This window comes from Cydia amplana, chromosome 1 (assembly GCF_948474715.1).
Source record: "Cydia amplana chromosome 1, ilCydAmpl1.1, whole genome shotgun sequence".
Lineage (NCBI taxonomy): Eukaryota > Metazoa > Arthropoda > Insecta > Lepidoptera > Tortricidae > Cydia > Cydia amplana.
This window is the reverse complement of record NC_086069.1, coordinates 23593366-23608693: the sequence shown is the minus strand read 5'-3', so window position 1 is coordinate 23608693 and position 15328 is coordinate 23593366. Positions and strand designations below refer to the sequence as shown.

The following is a 15328-nucleotide window of genomic DNA, read 5'->3' as shown; positions in this document are numbered from 1 at the left end:
AACTCTAATTTAAAAAAATCAAACTATCGCTGTCCTGTTCTAGCGGACGGGAATGAAAAAAACACTACAGTAATGACTTATTACTGTAGTGTTTTTTACTTTTTAAAAATAAAAAACGCAAACAGCCAATTATTATAGCCGCAAGCCGCGTCTACACGACCCGATCAGCTATCATTTCAAACTATAGGATAGAGTGAGATAGTAAGATAAACGACCTTACTTGTCTCGTTCTTACAAGACCGTTGTGCTCGTGTATGATCGTGCAAATACTGCTTAATAAAATCAAAGATTATTTTTATATTTTTTTAAGGATCTCATCCGTGTACATAAAAGTTGATATAGTTTGTCATAGGACTTTCTCATTTCAAACATAGACAGAGAGAATCATACTATCTTTGTCTTACACTAGTACTAGCACCCAAAAGAAAAGGATGGGTATAGTTTTCCTGGTTCTTACTGACTGACAAATTGGTTTGACCAACTATATTGCACAATTATATTGAATGGTACTGAATGGCAGAATAAGTTTGTGCCCTTAACTTAAAAAAAAATATTTTAGAGGGAAATTGTTTTTGACATTTTTGATGTGAAGGTTCGATTTGAGTGATGCTTGCTGCTTAAATAATTATTATTTTACCTTATTTCCTCGCATGTTTGGAGAAAAGCACTATATATGCCTCGGCAGGAATAGCAATTCGTGGATTCGTCTTCTTTGTCGGACTCCGCTTCGCGTCGTCCGACAAAATCGAAACTCATCCACGAATTGTCCTTTCCCGGCCTCTGCAATAATGTACTATTTTTATTACGGATTCCTTTTGTCTGTGAATTTCTGTTATACTTACCTTATTGTTTTTCTTAACCATATTTGTTTTTGTGTCTCAGCTTAACATACAGCCTGGACAGCGAGATCCTGTTCGGTTGCTACGCGGACGGCACTTGCGTGGCGTGGCACGGCGGCGGCGCGCGGCCCGCCGTGCAGCTGCTGCCCGCGCACGCGCTGTTCTGACGCTCGCTGCGCGCGCGCTGCTGCCTCGCGCCCGGCTAGCGGGGTCAATGACCTCGACTAGTGTCGCATCCTGCACAGGCTCTCGATTGGTCAATCACTGACTTGCACGACGTTAAGCGCGCGTAGCAAAACGTGACTTTACTTATGTATAGTTTTTCTGATGCTCGATGCGCTCAGTAAACACGCGTTAAAAACGGTAGCCCAGTATTCGAGCTAAGACGGAATTGTAAGCGCTCGTAGACATTCTTGTGAATGGCAACGGATTGGTATTGTTTCCTACACGTATAAAACCCGCGTTTTCGTAAATTTACAATGCAATGACAGGCATTTGAAGCGCGTTCTACGTAATTTAGGTTTTCATGGAGCAGATTAACGTAAATATTCTTACCTTTTTTTATTTGATCTTGTCAAAGTATTGGTCAGGCTCAGGCCAATTGTGCGAACGATATGTGTCACTCATTATTTCTTTTGGCTGGCTGAGGCTGCAAGAAATAATGCATTCTGATATTAAATATGATCAAACATTTAGCACTCGAAAAAATTGAAGTCACGAATCTCAACGTCTGATAAATGGTGTCGTGAAAGTACGCTAAAATATAGAGTTACCCAATACATAATTATTATAATTATAGTAATAATAAATAATTATTATTATAAGGATAGCCTTATTATAATGTGTACTGGTTTTGTGGTTGGATTGGAATATAGATAGTTTTAAGATGAATGTTTGTCTTCCGTCAGAGCCTAGCAAAATAGGTTTACTTAATATACTTATATTATGTTATATTATAATCTATGATATTGCCACGTATTCGAAAACATTGCAGCTTGCTTTATTTATACTTTTAAGAGACTTGTTTAAGTGTACTGTATGGAGTAAAATTGTATCATAACATAATACATTCCAATCACTAATCATATTAGGAATCAGAATGGAAATCAATTTCCTTTTTACAAATACTTAATGATATGAAGTAAGACTAGACTTAGAAGCGTCAACGAACGAAATAATTGGTGCTCAGCTGGTGTTTTTAATAGGGTAAACTACGCAATTTTCGGTACCACACCACTACAGGCAGCAGCAGGTAGTGAGGTTCTTCCTAACATAGGTGCCAAGGACTGGTATTTTTCAATTCCTTGGGTAGTTTTTAGTTTACCCTACCACCCTCACATATTAGACAGTGGTTTATTTGCTCAAAGCTATGTAAATTATCCAACGGTATTTATGCCTCATTGGCCAAGCCAAATTTTTATCTTAGCAATAAATTATTTGTAAAAAAAAAAAAAACAATATATTAAGTATGATAAAAGTTTTATATTATAAACAAATAAAAGGCAAGTGAAATCGAATATTTAGCTTAAATCCGCTTGTATTTAAAAAGGTTTCTATTGAACTTTGATATTATTATTTTTTATAGAGGATGAGAGGATTGACCATGTGTACTTAGCAAGTAGCAGCTGGGCTAGCATATGATTGGCGCGACAGTATCTCGCGGCGAGATAGACTACCCGTCCCTCTTTTGTTAACATATTTAGAAAAAGACGGGTAGTCTTATCTCGCCGCGAGATACTGTCGCGCCAATGCATGATTGGCTAGGGGTGCTGGGCTACCTTATTGATTTACGCAGCCCCTGAATGAAACGAAAACCCAAAATGTATGAAAACTATGTTCAGGCACTTCGTTAATTAATCATATTGCTGTTTGTGGTATCTTAACTTAGTATTAGAAAATGCGTAACCTAAACTGAAAATCATAATTAGATTCCAAAAAAAGTAAGGCAATGTTGCCACTTTTTACTAACGCGTCTTGTATTTATGTAAAAATAAGTAAATAAAACTACTTTTTTAAATCGTAGGAGTAAAAATACCAATAAATAAATTATCTTAGCGTGTTTATTTATAAAAAGGAATTTACTATTTTACAAACAAATTATTGCAGTGGCAACATTGCCTTACTTTTTTTGTATTCTAATTACGATTTGCACATAGACAGTAAAGAAATCTTTAACCCATTCATGGCCACGAACCGCCGAGCGTACACAATACGCCAGGCCACCATACAAATCGTTTTTAGCTAAAACGCATGACTCAGCTTATGGGTCTCGAGCCTGGCGCGAACGGTAAATAAATCGCCGCTTATGAAGCCGGCCAGTTGGACAGCATTATGCAACATTTTTACTAACCACCGATTTTCTGTGCCTATCAAAAAAGAAACTAATTATTGCAGTTTGTAGGAGTGAATATTTTTACTTTCTACAAGCGTTTAATGTCTGACCAAGCTAAGTTGGTAGCAAATTTTATAGCCCAGCCTGTGCAAGTGTTAATTTAAACGTCATAATTTCATATAAGTATGACATTTAAATTACACTTAGGTACTCAGCCTGTGCTATCAAAATCGCTGCCAACTTAGCTTAGTCTGATTCTATTTAACTTGCCGTGTTTTTTGTTGTTGTTTTTTAGGGCAAATCTTGGAAGTTAAATTAGAACCGTTTCCCGATTTAGATGAAATTTTGCATACGTATGTAAATCGAATGCAATATTATGATGAACAAAATACGAAATCGCTAAACAGCACAGGAGGAGTATAAAGTCGCCAACGAATAAATCGTGACTAAATAATATTTCCATGTTACTCCAAAATACATCTCTAATAGGGGGGATGGGATGAATCACATCTTGAACTCTTGTGACAAATACCACATGAAAGATAATACCGCCGCCGCCGTTCGGATGCATTCCTTGTTTATTGTCCAAGTGTGTCCGATAAGCTTACACCGTCGGTCATTATCTTTGTTTTGGTAAACGCCATTATATTAGTAACAATAGAGAACTTAAAATGTATTATAGTACTTACTTTCTAATCTGCCGTAGAAACCACGATGTTTGAAAAAACTTGTAAATATTTGTCACAAACTATTTGTTATACAATACATATTAGTTAGTGGTGACTGTTTCAACCGCCTTGTTCTATATTGAAACGAAAAAAAATTAACTTTAACATCATTGTTAGTAGGTAATTGCCTAAGATACAATACAACGATCACCAAATATTATGACATAAAAGTACAGTGGGAAAAAATCCTCGTTGCCTTACCCCTCATACAAAACAAAATATTATTATACTACGGCTTGGTTCCTACAAATTGTTGCTTACCATCATCCAAATAGTAATCAGTTGTGAAATGGTACAATATCAAACAGCTTCAACATGAAATAAGCTTTAAAACCAGCCAATAAAGTTTATTTTAGCCTGCTACGGAAACATTAGCAGTTTTTACAAGTAGCGCCAGGCCACGGTGACCCATACCTTGAGCCCTGTCAATAACTTCTGAAATATATATATTTTTTGTATTTTTTCAATATAGATTTTTCTGTTTGCTTGCATCGCATTATGTATCTAGAATTTCAGTATATTTACTATATTGCACTGATAGTAAACCGAACTTGAATATTCGAGACCCTGTTTTCATTAAAATAAAACGTGTTTATAATTTTTATCCGAATATGCCTTATAGAAATGATTGTTAGCTTATATGTTACTTACGTTATTACATCAAATTACGTTTCGTTTAAGTTTAAATCAGAATTTATTCAGGACTCACATGTGAGTCACTGGCCCTGCGGAACTGTTTGAGCATGACCCATACGCTGAGTCCCTGGCCCTGAATGGGTTAATATAATTATGTATATGACATTTTAATGTTTTTACTCAATTTAACATTGAAATTTTACATTGAATTTTATCAGTAATCTCGGGTTATTCCCACTAGTTACCACCAAGTTGTTACCAGTGGTAACTACTGGGAATTTTTTTCCCACCTTTTACCACTGGTAACTACTGGGAAAAATTATTCCCAGTAGTTACCACCAACTCGGTTTAGTGGTAACTACTGGGAACTACTGGGAATTTTTATTCCCAGTAGTTACCACCAAAATTATGTTATAGTTAAATACTAATAAAAACAGTATAAATAGTAAGAGTATAAATACAGAGTGATTCTGAATTACCTAATAAAATGACTTGAAAAATAATCTAAACGGATTATTAAATTTATTCTTACATATATCTGATATATCATAGTTTTTGTACTAGTACCGGTTAAACTGTTTCTATATTTTTGGTCACTTTTAAGGCAGTTTACTAAAACACTAATAGACTAACAATTATTTATTAAATCACTCGATATTTATACTATACTATTTATGCTGTTTTTATTAGTATTTAACTCTAACAAAGTTTTGGTGGTAACTACTGGGAATAAAAATTCCCAGTAGTTACCACTGGTAACAACTTGGTGGTAACTAGTGGGAATAACCCGTTATCTCTCTTACCATAGCATAATAACCTAAGAACATAAATATAATACACTATTTAAATATGTATATGTGTAATAATTAATATATACATATTTAGTGTGTATATTTTAGCCACGTACCTGAAGCGTCCACAGTATAAATTGTCATCAAAGATATGTATATTGATTAAGTAACTTTTATTTTATTACTCTGTCAAAGAAACAGTGTAGAATATTACTCTTTTGCAAGCTATGAATAAACTTTCTAAAAAAAATTTTTTTTTTAATTATTAACACCTACCTAATGATAGCTATTATTATTTTAAATAGGTACTTATGGTGGGAGACTTCAGGGGGTAGAGATACGTGGAGAAATAAGAGGGAGGGCTTTGCTCAGCAGTGGTACTATATGGGGAATTATCTATGAAAAGGGACCTTATTGTCGATGTCCGTGCGAAGCCGGGGCGGGTCGCTAGTTTATGAATAAAGGGGTTAATCGTTTGTGCTGTAAGTAATACGTTACTTAAATCGTAACAGACTACCGCACCGCGACCTTGGTGCGGTAGTCTATAAGGCTTTAAAAATTATTGTAGCCAATACAAAAATTGAATAAATAAGTTTGCCACATCGAGCTGTCACTCAACCACTGAAGTATAGAGGGCCTACCGCGAACCACGTTCTACGTCTTGCCTCTCTGTCGCACTTGTAAATTCGTACGTATGTGTGACAAGGAGGCAACACGTCGAACGTGGTTCGCGGTAGGCAATCAGTACTGTCAAAAGTGTCAAAACACTCAAAACTTCAAAAAGACACTGGCTCGCTTGGACTGCTCACAGTGCTCACTGAACCTATAAATAATAAAATTGGTTGAACTGGCTTGAACGCTGACTGGATGAAGAAGAATAAATTCTATTTAACTAAAACAAATGACTAAATGTTCAATCATTACTTTGTTTTGAGTTTGTTGGGTATCAGTTAAATCAAGAAATGAATAAAATCTGCAGAATTTGTTTGGAGGAAGGGGTACTTTCTTCGGTGTTTACAAAGAATTTCAATATATCGTTATGTGATATGATTGAATATTGCTGTAATGTGAAGGTAAAATATCTCGGAAATACTCCAACTTCCACTGTTTGGAGAATTTACTCTAGGTTCCTTATTCTATTTCAAATACATAATTATGTTGTTAATGTTTTCTAATATACACTAAGTTTTTTTTAATAAAGGCTCCTGCTCCTGGCGGAAGTAGTCTTGTAGTTAAAATAGTATACTTCTTTTATAATTTTTTATACATATTTATGGTAACATCTCTTCAAAATAACTTATAGGTGAACCAGGATCTATTGAGGGTGCGCCATGTTGCGGAATTTCACTGGAACTAATTTTTTCATACTACACTGAATTGTCACCCTATACATGAGAATAACAGCGCCCTCTTGACAATTATCATATATTACTGGTCAGGCTATACAGTTATAAATATTACAGATCCGGAAAAATGATGGGCTGCCAGAACAATTGTGCAGCAACTGTATATACAAGCTGGGAGTGGCGTACCATTTTAAACAGACATGCGAGAGTGCTGATGTTCGGCTCAGGCAATACTTGGGTCTGCAGTTAACGTCTAAGTAAGGCTCATTTTTTTTTTAATTAAGATTTATCTTAGATTAAGTACAAATAATTTATAGTGTATACCCAGAAATAAATGACGTTTTTTATTTCATATTTTAAGGCTCATTTTATATTACTTTCATAATTTTGTACTTTATGTTTAGATAATAAACAATAATACCTACATGCATGAACGAAGACATCTATAGAACTTCTAAGTTCATAGCAGTGGCGGCGCGTCAAACATACCCATAGGCAAGCCGTAATTTGGCTTACATATTTCCTTTACAACCCTGCTCTAACGTCCAAAAACAGGCAAGCCGGTGGGAATCGGCTTTTATGGACGCGCCATCACTGGTTCATAGTTATAGGTATACAGTAGGGGTAATGCAGCATGTGGGGAGGCATACTAGCAACTTGCAATTCATACACTTTTTTCATAAAATCGCAAGAGATTTTGACTCCTTGTTGTTTAGATTGGAGTGACTTTTTATTTTTTGTTCTAGGTATAATGATGCAGCTATTATGACGGACCCTGTAAGCCTGTTATATTCAGAGTATTTCATTATTATTATTTAAGAATGCGCTGTTTATTGCATTAATGTTTACAAACTTTTTTTAATTACAGCTGCCCATACCACAAGCTATAATAAAGAAATGGTAAGACTAAATACTACCTATATACTAACATTATTTCGAGGTAACAAAATTCTAGTAATAATTCTTAAGAGACTAAGAGACATTGACTATTGAGAGCATTGATTTTCAGCAAGTGTAGACTGTCTCAGAAAAAAAGTAGCACAAACTACAAGAAGAAAGCTGAGGAGGAAAAGCTAAAGCGTGGACCGAAGCCTAAACCCAAACAAGTGCATGCATGTTATGAGTGTGACAAGGAGTTCCGCTGCCAGGCACAGTTGGAGACGCATGTCAGGTACATACACTAGTTCCTGTAAGATTTTCGCCCTTTTATTTTTACACAACCCAGCAGGGGCCGGATGGATGGAATTATCCAAGTGAAAATTTTTCACTTTCATTATGTTATGTTTTTCAGAACTCACACGGGCGACAAGCCCTTCAGTTGCATGTACTGCTCCCGCCGCTTCGCGCAGAAACACAACCTGACCATACACCTCCGGGTACACACAGGGGAGAAGCCATTTCAATGCGAGGTCTGCAGGTACCGTAAAAATAATCCTTACTCCCTGGCGAGTGCTGTATCTGCGTGCGTCCTATGGACACACGCGAAAGGGCAATATCCGGTCGGTCTACGTGTGTCGATAATGCGGTTCATACGAAGTGGCGTTTTCTCTGAACATTTGGGTGAAAAAGAAAGATAAATAATTAAGATAAAGAATTTAAAAAATAAAGAATGGCCTGCCTATCCCAACGAGGATCTAGGTAAGTAGTTTTCAGGGCATGCTACATGTATTCAAGTGTTCAAATTTATGTTTCAGTAAAACATTTTCCGCGCAGGGAAATCTTCAGGCCCATCTCAAAATTCACACAGGACAAAAGGATTATGTAAGTTCATAAATATAGGTACCTTGTACGCCTATGTTATAAGTTGCGTCGCTTTAGCGCTTATGATTTAAAATTTTATTATTATGTTACTTATCGTTTAAAATTTCTAAAACTAGCTAAATATTTTACCGAACATTAGCGAAGGTCTCAGTTTCATCTTGGCCGAAAATCCTTCCGAAGGTCGCAATTCAAAACCGATTCTAGTAAATGTTCGATTTAGTTTTTAGCACGTTTTTATGTTTCAAATAATTTTTGTCCAAGTTGTCCAAGAATGCCGTGTGAAACAAAGGAAGGATTGGAAAAATGTACACGGGTCTGCTATGCTTCGGTAGCCCAGTTGGTTAGAGCGATCGGACCGGTCTTCCGTAGGGTCGTGAGTTCGAATCTTGCCCGAAGCGTAGTAAAAGTTTTGTAGTAAAACTCTGTTACCGCGCCCGCCAAGTGTCTTCAACCCTCGCAAACGGTTCCTCGATTCGGTGGTAGGCTTGTGTTATTTTCATACATACCTTTACCTTATTAAAAAGTGTATTATATAAATTTCAGGTTTGTTCCCTGTGTAACAAGTCGTTTATCACATCCAGCGAGTTATCGCGACACATCAACAAACACAGAGGGGTAAAGAACTACAAATGTGACATCTGCGGAGCTGCTTACGCGCAAAGCAGGGATCTGGTAACTTATTACACTGCTCACTGCTATAATGTTGCTGTAAATGTGGGATTAGGTACCTAAGTAACAGAAACAAATTTAAAAAGTATAGTAGAAAGCATAAAACTTTGGACGTGTGTAGTAGTTTTTAGAGTTCGGTAAGTATTGAATATCATCTAGATTCTAGTAGGTAATCTGAAAATCGTAATACAACAATAACATTCTGTACCTACGTTTATATTGAATTATTTTGTTTCAGAAAATACACAAGATGAAAAAGCACCAGATTAGCACTCAAAATACCACAACTCAAAATGATGCTTACAACAATAGCAGCAACATTGACATCATTGGCATTGATGTGGGTAAAGAGAGCTCCTTGCCAACCAAGGTGCACAGTGGGCATAGACCAGCAGACATCGAAAGTATAGGCTTGGTCAGCTCTAAAGAGCTGCATTCAGTTGCCGGGAAGCATCCACCGCAGCTCAGCCAGTTGTGTCAGAGTAAAGGGTTCCAGCAGTACGGCAACAAGTTGGACCCTCACACCTGCACGGTTTGCGGTGAAGTGTTTGATTACATTACTGCTCTAGCACATCATTATTTGCATCGACATAAAGACTGTGAACCATTACCTATATTAAGTTAATTGGTATGTTTTATTCCGAGCAAAGTTCTGTGATAGGGACTTTAAATTTTTTTTTAAAATACGAAACCTAAGCAGGCATATGTGGATGGATGGCATTACAGGTGGCCCAAAAATACGTTGACATTTTTTTTACTGCGGCATAATTAGCATATTGTTGATAATTTTAAACAAACATTTACATGTGTATCAAAGTTTTGTGTTAGTTAAATGATTGTTTTAATTTTTAATAGCCAGGTCCACACCGGCCGGCCGAGGCGGCGCGCGCGAGGCACGTCTACACTGGCCGTTTTGTGAGCGAGGAAATTGCCTCGCGCGTATGCTCGCTGTGTGGACCCGGCTAATGACATTTTGTAAAAGCAATTTTTGGGTGACCCATGTATACAGACAGATAAAACAAGTGTCACTTTTTAATACCGCACAATTCTAAGAGTCTGGCACTCATGCTGTTACACAGACAAAAGTGACCAGTATAAGAATACAGGTTATGAATTTAGGCAAAATCAGTTTCTAGATTAAGGCACATCTTTACTGTTTTAGGGTATTAAATGACTTGGGTCAAGCTTGTGTGTTTTGTAGAACCTTACATTAATTTATTAAATCATCTTTATATTAACAGTAGTTTTATTTGCACTAGTTTTCAGTTACTATAAATAAATTTATTGTTCTAATAGGTTTAGCGAATTGGGATCCATGGCTCCAAAATCTCTCCAATCTTCTTCCTCTCTGTAACAAACAGCTTATATTAGATGGCAGAAACAGAAAACATAATAGATTAAAAGCTTTGTCACACGGGCGCGTTTTCCGGGCGGGGCGTGAGCGGGGCGCGCCACTTTTAGGTATAAAACGCTCACGCCCCGCTCACGTCTCGCCCGGAAAACGCGCCTGTGTGACGAAGCCTTAAAGATATCTTACGAGGGGTGTTCAAAATATTCTCGGTATGAGAATGAAAACAAACAAGTACGAAAAGTTTGATATTTTTATTTTTCAATATACTCCCCCCCCCCCCCCTATGTTCATACACTTAAAAGATCGATCAATTATTTTTTTTAATCCCTCGTAAAAATATTTTTTATCTTTCGTGTAAAAATGCTCCTCCACTGCCGCCTTCAATGCTTCATCGTCAGAAAATTTATTTCCACGCAGATCCTTTTTAAGATTGGGGAGCAAAAAGAAGTCGCTGGGGGCTAAGTCCGGACTATACGGTGGGTGAGTAACAGTTTTAAACCCACGTTCAACAATAGCTGCCTTGGCAATATGAGCAGTATGGACGGGGGCGTTGTCATGCAGAAGCAGAATACCTTTGGTTAACTTTCCTCGCCTCTTTTCTTTAATTACATCCTTTAATTGACGTAGAATGTTAGCGTAGTACTGTCCTGTGATATTTACACCTTTTTCTTTATAATCGATTAGTAATACTCCTTCACAATCCCAAAATATCGTGGCCATGACCTTGCCAGCTGAAGGGATGACCTTCAACTTCTTGGGATGAGCTGAACCCTTAATGTGCCACTGCATGGACTCTTGTTTACTCTCTGGGTCATAATGATGAACCCAGGTTTCATCTCCAGTAACTATTCTTTGCAGCACCTCATCAGGATTTTCACCGCACAGGTCAATAAAATCGGAACAACAAGCTACACGCATGTCTTTTTGAAGCCGAGTCAGCATTCGCGGAACCCATCTTGCACTTACTTTTGACATATTAAGATGGTCATGTATAATATCATGTACGGTACCAATAGAGAGATTGGTTACTTGTGCTATAGATTTTACCTTCACTCGACCATCTTCCAATATAAGTTTTTCCACTTTATCAATATTTTCTTGTGAAGTAGCTACTACAGGCCGGCCAGGTCTAGGGTCATCTTCAATACTCTCCCTTCCGCGTTTAAACTCGCTTGACCACTTTTGAATGGTAGATAAAGAAGGAGCAGACTCACGGTAAACACAATCCATTTCCTCTTTTATGGTTTTTTGATTTTTACCCTGTTTTGTCAAGAATTTTATCACGCATCGATGTTCTAATTTAGTTAACATTGTCAATTCGCACAGGATGTTCATGTTTGTTCAGCAATTGCAGAAAAACAAAAGACTATCTCGGTTCGAATTATACTTTTTTTTAATGTCAATGAATAAACCTTAGCGGCCAGTAACGAAAGAAATTTTAGAAGAGGTCGTAAGATATCAATACCGAGAATATTTTGAACGCCCCTCGTAGATAGGCAAATGCCTTCAAACATTCTACACAAAGTTTTAAGAATATTCTCATAATGAATACTTGGGAAATAAAAAGTTTCCATCAGTTTCAATGCATTTCTGATTTTTTCTTTAACCATTTAAAGATTTTAAAGCATGATGATAATACATTGATAGGAGACATTGTTTAACCCTTAAATGCATGGTGTAAGATGCATCGTACATAACCAAAACATCTAATTATATGCGTAATTGGACAAATTCTGTTTATTCTTGTATATTATTTTAATAATAAAACGAATCCATTTTCCGTTTTATCACATAAATTTACGCAGTAATTTAATTTATAAAAATTACGTTTGTTTTAAGACAAAATGTCGGAAAACTTGGACAAACCCAGAATTTGATGATTTTTAGTATGTGATTATGGGCAGATTTTTCAGGGTTTGTATTTATTTTATTTTTCAAAACTTTATCAGAGGTATATTTGTATCTTTATGATAATAGTAATATTTGTCCTATATCTCTTACTAATAATTATATATTTACACAAATATAATTTAGCCAATACAACTTCTAACATTGATTTTGCAGTGAAAATCAATGTTATATATTTTTTTTACTATTTTTCCTAGAATCAGCAAACAATTATGTAACACATATTAATTCAGAACAAAAAGAAAAAAATCATGCATTTAAGGGTTAAGGAAAGGCAGTTGATTGAGGAAGAGGTCAAATATCACATTATTTTTTCCCCTATGAAACGGTACAATAGTGAGAAAACTGAGGTACTTAAGGGTTACTATTTTGATAAAATTTCCATTAAAAAAACATGAGAGTTTTGATGAGATACTCAATCATGAATCAATCTTTGAGTATACCTAAGCTCCATGTTATGTCAAATGTTAAGGTGAGATCCACACAGGTTTAATGCAAAATTTCATGCCACTGAATGTGCTTATGTATTAAAAGTACTTTATTATGACTCTGCAATTCATGAAAGTGCAACAGATGGACTCCTACCTTCAAGCAAGCTAACTTGTCTCTCTAGCTCACTCACTTTCTAGTCTCTTCTACAATGTACTATAGCCAGGGTATGGTACTATAAAGCCCCGTCTCCATATCGCGCGGCAAACCATCGAACATTGGCTCACGCGGCAGCCGCGCCAGCCAATGTTCGATGGTTTGCCGCGCGATATGGAGACGGGGCTTTAGAACATGAATATTAATTGCTTCTTTCAACAACTAGCTCTCAACCAATTAAGATTAAAATTTGATATGGACATACTTTGAGGCCAAGGGAAGGACATATGGAATTTTTTGTCATCATCATTCTATGCAGATGACATTGAGGGCAGAAACTAGTACAGTATACATTCTTATTTGTCTACATTTAACATTATCTAGCTAGGGCTAACCTTACCTTTATTGACACGTAGCTATCAAAACATTGCATTCAGTAAAATAACATTTTATTTCTCATGGTCCATGGTACCATAAAATGATTACCTATTTTACTAAATATTATACTAATTCTAATTGAAGATAAAAGTGCTCAGCTAGTATTAATCCCCGTTCGAAAGTGTACCTGGGACTGGGAAGTCTTCAGGATGAAGCTCAATGTAATGCCTGTAAACCGCGTCTCTTTCAGCAAAATAAGCATCACGCCTCTTCTGGGCAAAACTCAGCACAGCAACCCAACCCGCCACGCCGAGGATGTGTTTTTGTATCCCTGAAAAATAAACCGTGGAACAACATGTACAACGATTGGTTAGGTTGAACCTATTTTCTGTAATCAAGTTGTTATTAATATTATGTAATTACCGCTAAAGACTGGACGTCTCGTGCCGAAGTTTATGAAAACTCCTGTTGCAATTCCAAAGCCAACACCTAATATTTCTGGCCAGTACTTGTTCAGTAATGGTTTTTCTCTGCAATCATCACCTAATTTAAGTAAATCAATCGCAGACATTTGCGAGGACATTTTTAATTGTGATTATTTTCACTTCCTCGGCACGACGGAATATTATTCGTTCGAGCTAATAACTGTCAAGAGTGTCAAATAAATGTCATTGTCAGTGAAAAAATGTCGCCATATTCATTTTATAGGGCTCTATAGATAAATTGCAAGCGTCAGTAGAGTTCTTCACGTGCCCGCGAATCGGTACGCCCATCAACTACTGTCTTAGGTCCGTAACACACTATCGCACTGCACTGCGCCCATGTGCGTCGCACCCATACCATACTCACTCTCACGAGCGAGAAACTTCTCTCGCTCTCACTTATGGGTGCGAGGGTCGAGTCTCAGGTCGAGATGCGGTGCGATAGTGTATTAGGGCTTTAAAATCTCATCGTGTGAAAGTGATATAAATGCAGAGCTCACAGCTCAGCTGTCAAGTTCATGTCAATTGTTCATCCAGGCTATCTGTTAAAAAAAAATCAATTCTCTTGTCATCCGTATCGTAACTAAACCTAACCTATAATAGGCGTCCATTTACTGTGTATTTTACATTTATTTAACAAAGCATTAGATAAAATGGTAAGTATTCGTGGATCTTGTTTAATTGTTAAGCTTCGAGTTAATTTCCGTCAAACTGAGTACGGTTTATTCATAGTATAAATAATATCACGTGTTGTTTATTTTCATAGGGAAAACAAAGAAAAACTCGTAAAATTGTGGAAAAGCGGTTCGCACAAATGAAGAAAATGATAAGTCCTAGTGACAGTCGGATAAAGAAAAGCGAACGAGCTCCTCCAAAGAAAAAGAAACCAGAAGACCCTCATAAACTGAAGATTCGCGAAGCGCCCCAAGCAAGCTCAGCGCTGTTCTTCCAATACAACACTCAGTTAGGCCCTCCGTATCACGTCCTAATCGATACCAACTTCATTAATTTCTCCATCAAGAACAAATTGGATATAATGCAGAACATGATGGACTGTTTGTATGCAAAATGCATTCCATACATAACTGATTGTGTTTTAGCCGAGTTGGAAAAACTTGGTCGTAAATATCGGGTAGCACTCAGGATAATAAAGGACCCCCGATTTGAAAGGATTACTTGTCTTCACAAGGGCACTTATGCTGATGATTGCATAGTGCAGAGAGTGACCCAGCACAAGTGCTTTATAGTTGCCACCAATGACAAGGACTTGAAGAGGAGAGTACGGAAGATACCAGGCGTGCCTATCATGTATGTTGCAGACCATAAATATACAATAGAGAGAATGCCTGATGCATATGGGGCACCAAAGGGAGCTATTTAATTTTAGCATTAAACTTAGTTTTAATTATCATTGTTTTCTGTTCTCAATATTTGCCTACTCCTCTTTGTATAAATATTCCTGCTGGCTTGCTTTCTTTGAGGGGAATTAAGTATTCCTTCGAGATATTTGCAACTAGGTCAG

The 15328-nt window shown here is 36.8% G+C and overlaps 4 protein-coding genes across 4 annotated transcripts in view; 3 read left to right on the top strand and 1 right to left on the bottom strand.

Annotated features, from left to right (window-relative positions):
- LOC134649582 (lysosomal-trafficking regulator) overlaps positions 1–1288 on the top strand; it is a 73235-nt gene extending 71947 nt beyond the window's left edge. The window contains exon 57 of the mRNA XM_063504437.1: positions 883–1288. Within this exon, the coding sequence (XP_063360507.1) occupies positions 883–1006 (124 nt within the window). The 3' untranslated portion in view covers positions 1007–1288. The remainder of the gene's footprint in view (positions 1–882) is intronic.
- A 4943-nt stretch (positions 1289–6231) lies between these two features.
- On the top strand, positions 6232–9764 carry LOC134650720 (zinc finger protein 568-like). Its single transcript, XM_063505656.1, has 9 exons — positions 6232–6399; positions 6790–6929; positions 7419–7449; positions 7541–7572; positions 7682–7843; positions 7964–8089; positions 8367–8433; positions 8977–9105; positions 9341–9764. Exons 1-9 carry the CDS (start codon positions 6289–6291, stop codon positions 9725–9727), a joined length of 1185 nt encoding a protein of 394 aa, XP_063361726.1. The 5' UTR covers positions 6232–6288; the 3' UTR covers positions 9728–9764.
- A 524-nt stretch (positions 9765–10288) lies between these two features.
- LOC134654069 (NADH dehydrogenase [ubiquinone] 1 subunit C2) lies at positions 10289–13956 on the bottom strand. The gene is made up of 3 exons (XM_063509486.1): positions 13748–13956; positions 13512–13655; positions 10289–10450 (listed from the first exon to the last, which is right to left on the bottom strand). The coding sequence occupies exons 1-3, from the start codon at positions 13905–13907 to the stop codon at positions 10401–10403; spliced, it is 354 nt and encodes a 117-aa protein (XP_063365556.1). The 5' UTR covers positions 13908–13956; the 3' UTR covers positions 10289–10400.
- A 573-nt stretch (positions 13957–14529) lies between these two features.
- Positions 14530–15211, top strand: LOC134654057 (rRNA-processing protein FCF1 homolog). The gene has a single exon (XM_063509475.1). The coding sequence runs from the start codon at positions 14621–14623 to the stop codon at positions 15185–15187; it is 567 nt and encodes a 188-aa protein (XP_063365545.1). The 5' UTR covers positions 14530–14620; the 3' UTR covers positions 15188–15211.
- Positions 15212–15328: the final 117 nt, after the last annotated feature.

Bases quoted from the DNA above. Each gene is read 5' to 3' on its own strand.
- LOC134650720 (XM_063505656.1), top strand. From the start codon at position 6,289: ATGAATAAAATCTGCAGAATTTGTTTGGAGGAAGGGGTACTTTCTTCG. The intron at 7,844-7,963 runs GTACATACACTA...TATGTTTTTCAG, and splicing joins CAGTTGGAGACGCATGTCAG to AACTCACACGGGCGACAAGC. The intron at 8,434-8,976 runs GTAAGTTCATAA...TATAAATTTCAG, and splicing joins ACACAGGACAAAAGGATTAT to GTTTGTTCCCTGTGTAACAA.
- LOC134654069 (XM_063509486.1), bottom strand. From the start codon at position 13,907: ATGTCCTCGCAAATGTCTGCGATTGATTTACTTAAATTAGGTGATGAT. The intron at 13,656-13,747 runs GTAATTACATAA...TTTATTTTTCAG, and splicing joins GAGACGTCCAGTCTTTAGCG to GGATACAAAAACACATCCTC. The intron at 10,451-13,511 runs GTACACTTTCGA...TGTTTGTTACAG, and splicing joins TGAAGACTTCCCAGTCCCAG to AGAGGAAGAAGATTGGAGAG.
- LOC134654057 (XM_063509475.1), top strand. From the start codon at position 14,621: ATGAAGAAAATGATAAGTCCTAGTGACAGTCGGATAAAGAAAAGCGAA.